Source organism: Oculina patagonica, chromosome 1 (assembly GCF_052425735.1).
Source record: "Oculina patagonica isolate OP01 chromosome 1, crgOcupat, whole genome shotgun sequence".
Lineage (NCBI taxonomy): Eukaryota > Metazoa > Cnidaria > Anthozoa > Scleractinia > Oculinidae > Oculina > Oculina patagonica.
The window spans coordinates 2,281,424-2,290,333 of NC_135758.1; the positions used below are offsets into that span (position 1 = coordinate 2,281,424).

Here is an 8,910-nt window from a genome sequence, read left to right on the forward strand (position 1 = left end):
ATTATTCCCGGATATCACAAAAACGTCATCCAATAATTGTTTATAATTTCATTTTTGTGGCTTGCTTAGGTGAGTCTTGCGCCAAATCCTGTGCAAATCCATAGTTAAACTTAAACAAACCAAGCCGTTCGGTTCAGTTTTCATCCGTCTGTTCGCTAGCTGCCGCGCGCTGGAAACACTGTCCATGACTTCCAGCTTTGCCTACTCGTCAAGATGGCGTCGAAAACCGTAGTAAGGCCTATAAAAGGGTTTAGAATCCCGGGTTTAGAATAGACCTCTTTAGTTTGGTTTGTTTGTTCAGCTGTTGTCCCGTTTCAGATCAGACCACATCAGTGATGTTACCCTTGAGAAATATTTCTTTCTACTTCAAACAAATTAACGTGAAAATGAATGAATAACTTCCGGATAGAATCTGGAGAAGGTCACGCGATCTGAAATGGGCAATTTGCATACGTACGTAACAAGCTAAAGAGGCCTATTGCGTGACGTGCTTCAAAATAATGCTTTTGTTTTGTATTACATGACCCTTGTTATTTTATATTGTTATGAAAATCGGACAGTCAAGTCAAACCAGTCGCAACTAGTTTTAATGGAGATGCAAGTCTTGTAGTAACCAGTTGTAATCTCCTTGAATAATAGCAAACAGTGCAAAGCTGCGACTACGCCTTGCCCCAAACCAAAGCTTTCTTGTTGTTAATATTGCATCGATCAAACCGAGTTTCCGTCCTTTCCTTATTATGGCAAAGGTAAGGGAACAGCATCGCTTTCAAATTCTGAATTCTTCAAGTGTAAATGCCACAAAAATAAGCAAACGCGATCATGGCCGAAACGAAATAACGTTTTGTTTTTGTGCATGTCTTCATCAAAGCGAGGAATATTAGAGCGCCTAGACGCTGGCGAGGTCATCGTCGGAGATGGCGGCTTCTTGTTCTGCATGGAAAAGCGAGGCTACGTGAAAGCTGGCGTGTGGACACCAGAAGTAACGGTGGAACATCCAGAGGCTGGTAATGATGATATTTTGTCGCTTTAAGGTCAATGAAGAATGCAATAACATTTATAAAAGGGTTACATGAGCCCCTAGTCGAGCCTACTGGGCTAAGACGCAACATTAAAGATTCACTTTGAAAAGTGCTCATTTGCATATCGGATGCAGATACAATACTGTTTTTGTTTTCGTTGTTTTGGGTAATTTGACAAGCCTAATTCCTCAAAAATAAACTTTAATTTGAATCCGCATTTCGGAAATTAAATACATTTTTTCAACCAAAATTGGCCTTCGCTCCTACAAGAAAAAATTGCATCGTTGCTTGAACAGTACGCAGAAAGAAAATGTACCTAGATTACCAGTACATGTACCGTACCCTAAATCACGTTTCACGCAAAATATAAGATAGCTATTTCACGAAACCAAGATAAACGGTGTTAAATTACCTAGATCTGAGACCAGAATGATGATCGCTTGATCTTAGGACAGTCCAGTCACGGTCATGTAATGGTCACGCAATTAACCACACTATTCAAGTCTTGTATTAGAATGCCTTGTGCAAGTGACGGACCATAATTTCTTTGAGAGGGGTTGGGGGCAATTTCCAAAACAAATCCTGCACGGATAAAACAGCGGAAAACAAACGTTTAAGGGGAGCTACGAGTAAAAAGAATCATAAAAAAGTTATTGCACAGCCTGAAGGTGAAAACATATATCTTGCCCAGAAAAATTGTCCCCCCTCCCCCTCTCCCGGCAAAAAAAAAAAAAAACGAGGCCCCACCCTTATTGGATCATTTTCTGAAAGGAAGAAAGAATCGCGGTTTTACAGTCATACTCAAGAGAAAAACAATAGTCATTTTACAATTCTGACGAACAAAAATGTCTATTCACGTATCACGAAAAAAACCTATACCACCCTCAACAGTGTTAAAAATAGTCGCTCCACGAACAAACTATATTTTACATGCCACGTAATAGTGTATCGTTTCCATCGACCATTTTTCGTCATAAGGGCATGACTATTAAGAAGTCTTAGAGGCTCGGTCAAAATATCTCGAACAGACGCTACTAACAGCTAACTTAGCTTATGCAGGGTGTCTACTGCGAATTTTTGAAAGGGATACCATTTTCTATGGGAGACATCTTACTAATTTTCGCGCGTACTTAGGCTACGTTTACACGGACACGGTTATCAATCGACACGGTTTCATGACCTCGAAATCGCATCGAAAACGACACGGTTTCGAAGTGTTTACACGGAGCCTATTTAACGATTTTCCGACTGTTTTCGAATGTGATTGTATAAGCAAGCGCTGCTCTCTATGCTTGTTTCACCATGTTTACCCTTCGCAAGCCAGCCAGTTCGTGCCAAAATACATGGCCGTTTTCAAATCGATGCGGTTTCACCGTTTTTGACCGTTTACACGACAACGAAACCGTATCGTTTTGAAAACGCTCCACTTTTGACAGCGTTTTCAAAACGACCCGGTTACAGTAGTGGTCTCGATCGGGGCCGTGTAAACGAAAGGCGTAACCGCATCGCTTTCGATGCGGTTACAAATGAAACCGTGTCCGTGTAAACGTAGCCTTAATTTCGCGAAATTCGGCTTCTGAATTTTCGCGATTGCAAGAAAAATTAAAACAAAAGTGTACCAAATTTCGCGATTTTGTCAGTGTTTTTTTTTAACCCTGAGCTGGGATGATAAAGCTTCGTTTAGCTGTTGCTTGGTTCAATCTAACTACAAGAAGCCCACAAATGGAAACTTTGATGACTGTACTAAAGACGTTTTGGCCGAATAACAAGCTAACAGTAAATCTTAGGAAGAGGGCTTGTCGAAAACGAGACCGGATAGAAGTTATCAAGGATAGATAGTTACAGTTTTGATTCAGAACAATTCACCACAAGGCCCGAACAGAACATTGTTTTGTTATAGAATATAATTTCACGCTATTTTTCGCGCGTAATAAATTTCGGAATGTTTTTGAAATCGCAAAGCCCGCGAAAATTTGGGCGGAGCCACCCCGTAAAAAACTTTGTTGAGTACAGCTCCCCCCCCCCCCCCCACCTCGGGCGACGAAAAAAAAAACCGGCTCGTTGTCATATATTTTCTTTTGTTTTCTGTACAGTGCGACAACTGCATCGCGAGTTCCTTCGCGCAGGCGCTGATGTTATGCAGACCTTTACTTTCTACGCCAGCGATGACAAACTACAAAATCGAGGAAATACAGCTTCCGAGAAGATTGGGGTAAGAATAGACGTTATGCAAAAATGGTTGTCATTCATTTCTGTTGTCTGGCCAAGTTTCTTAAAACGCTGATGGTGACACTTGAAAAAATAAGTCTGCGTGTACATTGTGTTTCAGTGCGAGCTCATTAACCAAGCCGCGTGTGATCTCGCGCGTGAGGTGGCCAACGAGGGAGACGCCCTCGTAGCAGGAAATTTCTGCCAAACTCCTTCCTACATGTCAGGACTTGGAAAAGAAGTTGTTCAGAATGAGTTCAGGAAACAGGTCGATGTGTTTATTAAGAATGACGTGGATTTCTTACTTGGAGAGGTAATTCATTATGTTCACGTGCGAGTTTCTGCTGAGTTTTTTTTTTTTTTTTAACTTATAGAGTGTTTTTATGGCAGCCATGTTGGAGGAGTCAAACAATAAAATGATTTTCCTTTGGGAAAAAAATCATTTTTATGCAAATATATTTTATTGTTTGACTCCTCCAACATGGCTGCCATGAAAATACTCTATTGCTAAGTTAATAGAATTGAGGGTCTCCTGGGCGAGGGGGGAAGGGAGGTCCATGATCCCAACAAAATTTTCATTGTGTTCCAATGTTCCCTGAAAGTGATTTTTCGATTTTGGTGTTCTCTGTTCCCTGAAATATGCTTTCATGTTCCCAGTTTTATGTTCCTTTTGTTCCCATGGTCCCTTGTTTCCTGAAACCCTGGGGAGCCACAAACCTCGAAGCCGCAAAAAACGAACTAACTTCGCGAAGAGAGATGATTTTTCCTGGATACAATTAGTATGGCAAAATGTTAAAAGTTTTTAATAATATTATCGGCAATATAACGCATATGAACCGGATTCTTAGGTGAATTTTTGACGATATAAAACAAAGATTTTTCTGTCAAATAAAATGGTCTTTTTTGTTAAATGCGTTTATTTTATTTTTTATTTCAAGCTGTTTATGTATGTGGAGGAGGCAGAATGGGCGATTGAAGTGATGAAGGCAACAGGCAAGCCAGTTGCTATGTGTCTCAATATCTGTTCTGCTGGAGATTTTGAAGGAGTCTCTGCTGAGGAATGTGCTGTCAGAATCGCTAAAGCAGGTAAATGACCTTATCACGGTTTTTGACGCCATCTTGACGGATAGCCAACGCCGTCAGAATTTACAGTGTTCGTATGGGAAAACGGTGGCAAATATTTTCTTTCAAAAGTCGTAAAGTTAAGACTAAGGAAAGGATTGTATTCTTCAGATTTGACGGATGTGGCTGTGCTGGAAAGCCTCCAGTTACCTCTTTAATTTTCTATACAGTTGTCTACATACTTAAATCCGTCAATCAATGACTCGAAATTTTCACTTCCGTGACCCTTAACTGGCAGAAACGTTCAACCAAATCAAAGATTTTAAAACGACTCCAAAATATCGTATACCGTAGGAACATTTGGGCAGAATAAACCCATAGATATCAAGTTCAGCCAGGTAAGTATGGTAAAATTCAGACAAATAGTTGGCTGTGAATTCATGTCAAATTTGAAGGCTGTCATTTAAGTTTCCTCCATTGTCATAAACTAAGAGTTACAAGGGTTTCCGAAGATTTCTCGGTTCCAGTCTCCTCGTTCCTACTGACCACCTATAATTTATTTGGCTCCAGACCACCAACTTGCAGATAGGCCTTTCTCGATTATGCTAGCATTTTTTTCGGCATTTTTGGGGAAAACGAGCATTTTTTTTTCGTTTTTACTTGAAAAAGAATTGCTAGCATTTTCTGTCATTTTTCATGACTGTGATCCAGATTTCAGCATTCAGAACTCGGAAGGATAAATAATCCTAAAGTTTCACAATTTTGATTACTTAATTTGATTGTTTTCTGTCTGTTTCGACTGTTTGTGCGTTGTGTTAATTGTTTACTTATGTTGTGTTACTTGTGTGTGTGTTTTTAATTTTTTTTTAAATATTTTTTTTTATTTTTTTTAAATAATTTTTTTTAAATATTTTTTTAATTTTTTTTAAATAATTTTTTTTTTAAATATATATATATATATTTTTTATTTTTTTTTATAAACAAACAATTTTTAAGTATCACCTGTTGTTGATATGAGCATATAATGTAAGAGTTTGTACGTTTTGTTTGAAATAAAACAAAGCATTCTTTGGAATTCAAGTGGCATTTTTTAAAGAAATCAGGCATTATTTTAGCATTTTTTGGCTGTTTTACTAGCATAATCGAGAAAGGCCTACCAACTTGCAGACCGCGTATAAAGAAACAAAGACGCGACAAAAGCAGGAAAAGTTGTATTTTTATTTTTCCTCTCATCTGATGTGAGGGCCCCCTGTGACAAAGGCCTATTGTGAAAAAAAACTTTTTCCCAAGGTTCGCTACATCCGAGATATGACGCGCGCGCACAACACGATTTAGCTGTAACCATGGTAATAAAGAGGTGTTCTTTGTTTATAGGCGCTGACATCATAGGTATCAACTGCTTTTATGATCCTGATGTGTGCTTGAAAACTATGAAGGCCATGAAAGAGGGTTTGGACAAGGCTGGAATAAAACGCCATTTGATCGTTCAACCAGTCGGATACAGGACTCCAGAATGCATGGACCACGAAAACCCTGCCAGCAAGATTGGAATGACTGGCTTGGCGGAGTTTCCTTATGGTAGGACAGTTGTTCCAGTTCTGGTGCTCGTTCCGTCACGCAACGCTACTCTCTGGAGGGTGGCGTTGCGTGACGGTCAAAACTGGACTATAGAAGTTAGAACTTTTTTTTTGCAAAATGTAATAGCAGCACCACATGAAAGTACTGCTCAAAAGCATTCACGCAGATCCATATTCCTGAAAAAAAGTACAAGTTAAAAATAGCATGAAAGTGTTTATTAGGGAAATGGTCAAAACTATTGTATCCAGACAGAACAGCTGGTCTCTTCATGTACCCCCCCCCCCCCCCGGCTCCCTTCCCGACCTTGAAGGATGGTGTATTGTTTGTTTAGCCCCCACTAGTTCTTTTCCTCTTGGGTTCCCTGACGTGAGTACCGTTTCTTTTATAATTTCTTTCAGCTTTGGAAAGCCGTTTGCTCAATCGGTTTGACGTGCAAAGGTACGCTCGGGAAGCTTACAACATGGGGATTCGCTATATTGGAGCGTGTTGTGGAATGGAGCCTTACCACGTCAGAGCTATCGCTGAAGAGGTAAGTGGGCATTTGCCATATCCCTTCCTAAACGCGCGCGTTTGTAAGAGAACTGTGTTGTAAGAGCGATAGAGCTCCTACTTACTAGATCTGCCATTCTTCGTTGTGGTTTATTTTAGGCAGAATTAGAATCTCTAATAAACATATCCTTTTTGCAGCTTGCTAAAGAACGAGGTAAATTGCCTCCCGCCAGCGAGAAGCACGCGTTATGGGGAGACGCCCTTCGGCAGCATACATATCCGTGGGTTAGGGCCAGGTAAGCGAGTTTCCAGGGGTATAACTTTGAAATTGATAAATTAGACCACGGTGGAAAGCACAACTTGTGGGGTGACGCACTACGGCAGCATACTTACCCGTGGGTTTGGGCCAAGTAAGCGAGTTCCCAGGGGTATAGCTCGAAAGTGATGAATAAGACCACAGAAGGAAGGACGGCTTGAGAAGAGACGCCCTCCGGCACCGTACTTACCCGTAAGTAAGGGCCAAAAAAGCGAATCCTAGGGGTAGAGCTTTGAAAGTGATAGGCTTGAGAGGATACGTCCTATGGGAGCGTACTTACCAGAGGGTTAGGGCCAGGTTAGCGAGTTCCCAGGGGTTATTTAACTTAAAAAAGGTAAATTGCCCAAGTACGAAGTTAGGTTGTGGCGCTGAGAGGTAGATTAGCCAATATCCCAGGAGAAAAGCTAATAGAAAGGGATAAATATTGGCAAATATTACCTCCTACCGGTAAGAGGGATATCACAATTGAAAATCGCAAGGGTATTCCCAGCAGGACCCAGAGACCAATAGTTGGAACAACATTGAAACTTTACACTGAATTAGAAAGAAAATCAGAAGAAATTGCGCACGCGTGAAAAAGCAAAAGATCATGTTGTCTGTTTGAAGCCAACCAGTTGGTCAGAAATTTTGCTCCAAATGTTAAAATTAAAATTCATAAATTTCTTGTTCCTTGATAGAGTGGCTGCAATTTTTTACATTTTGTCGAAAGTTGCTTTGCGTTAAATTGGCGGTTGTACTCTACAGTAAAATATTGTGTGTGATTTTCACAAAATTTTATCAAATTTCAGGGCTCGCAGATCTCACTGGGAGAACCTTCAGCCTACAAGCGGCCGCCCTTACAGTGGCGCCTTACGTGAGCTGACTTCTCAGTGGGGAGATCTCACCCTGAGTAACAAGGCCATGATTCAGAAGAAAACTTTGACCACAGACGAGGAAGTGCAGGAGTTAGCAAAACGTGCGAAGACCAAATAGAACTGCGAAGGACTGGAACCGAGTCCCATTCACAAGCTCTGGGCGTAGTCAACTGCTTTAGTGATTTTTTTCACAGTAGTTTTAATTTCTTTCACTTGTTGCCACTCATTAGAACCCAAAAAATTCCCTGACTTTTCACTGACCTCAAAACAAATTTCACTAACCTTGAATTAGATGAATTAACAAATTAAATAAGCCCACTTTTGAACGCGTGATTTCGAACGCGTGGCATTTGACTTCACCAACAAATCCATTTTGTTTTCTTTTTCAGCCAAAATTCCCTGACTTTTTACTGACTTTGACTATAACTTGTTTTTCCTGACCGTGGCAACCCTGTTTTAGCGGGTTTTTAAAGGGCAAAAACAGATACAATCTGTAGTGCCAGAGTATATAAGTGAAAACTTTTATACTGCTTGAATAACCTTCATTTAAACGGTCACATTTTAGGATTTGATCCACAAGCCTTGAATAGCTCAATCCCGACAAGAGACTTGATCAAAGAAACCACAACCAAATATTTACTACTCAGAAGGAATTAGTTTTCAATCAAGATTTTCACAGAGGGGAGAATTTTCAATAGCCGTTTGTTTGTAGTGTACCATAAGGCAATAAAGAAGATAAATACATTTTCTACCTTATCAGTGTATTGCTTATTATTCTTTCGCTTCTCAGTCGAGGGTCAACAAACGTTAGTCGTGGCTGAGCTTTTCTGCAGACTCGCTTGTTGCACACAGATGCCGCAGGTTATCCCAGTTTTCGTACCCTTCTCCGACTAAGAGCATTGATCACATAAATCAACGAGTGGTTTACCTTAATTGTTTAAGGTGACTCGTAATAGTTTAGATAATTCCGTCTTTGGCATTCAATTGTTGCTACACCTGTAATGTTGAGGTTTAACTTTCAGAACATCCTTGTAAAGGTTTTACTAATATACAAATTGGAGTCACTGTCGTCAAAATAGATTGCCATGGCAACTACAAAAGTGGCCAAAGATACCGTCTTTTTGACGGTAAAAGTTTTTGTTTTTTATATATTTTTGTCTAAAGGACAAAAGAAACGATCTGACAATTTTTTAAAAAATTCTGTCAGGAATGTTCAGAGCCACCTTATTTTAAGCAAAAATAGCGTAGCTCCGATACCTTTTGACAGATTTCTTTGAAAATTTGCAAGAATTAATGTTTATTGTGTCGGTTGGATAAAAATATGTGAAAAAGAAAAACTTTCATCGAGTAGTTTTTGAGTTTTTAGCCTCGAAAGGTCCAAAAT

At 39.9% G+C, this 8,910-nt stretch overlaps 1 protein-coding gene and 1 long non-coding RNA gene across 3 annotated transcripts in view; both read left to right on the forward strand.

Annotated features, from left to right (window-relative positions):
• The first annotated feature begins 194 nt into the window (after window positions 1–194).
• LOC144632471 (uncharacterized) overlaps window positions 195–8,910 on the forward strand; it is a 38,704-nt gene continuing 29,988 nt past the window's right edge. Inside the window, exon 1 of the long non-coding RNA XR_013566899.1 lies at window positions 195–231. This is a non-coding gene — a long non-coding RNA (uncharacterized LOC144632471). The remainder of the gene's footprint in view (window positions 232–8,910) is intronic.
• Window positions 561–8,271, forward strand: LOC144661642 (betaine--homocysteine S-methyltransferase 1-like). Of its 2 annotated transcripts, XM_078522553.1 has the most exons (9): window positions 561–746; window positions 869–1,004; window positions 3,113–3,231; window positions 3,349–3,540; window positions 4,166–4,313; window positions 5,664–5,867; window positions 6,266–6,396; window positions 6,555–6,652; window positions 7,461–8,271. In XM_078522553.1, exons 1-9 carry the CDS (start codon window positions 738–740, stop codon window positions 7,642–7,644), a joined length of 1,221 nt encoding a protein of 406 aa, XP_078378679.1. In that variant the 5' UTR covers window positions 561–737; the 3' UTR covers window positions 7,645–8,271. The 2 variants fall into 2 exon arrangements, with proteins under 2 accessions (XP_078378679.1, XP_078378610.1); XM_078522484.1 differs by having other exon boundaries at window positions 561–1,004.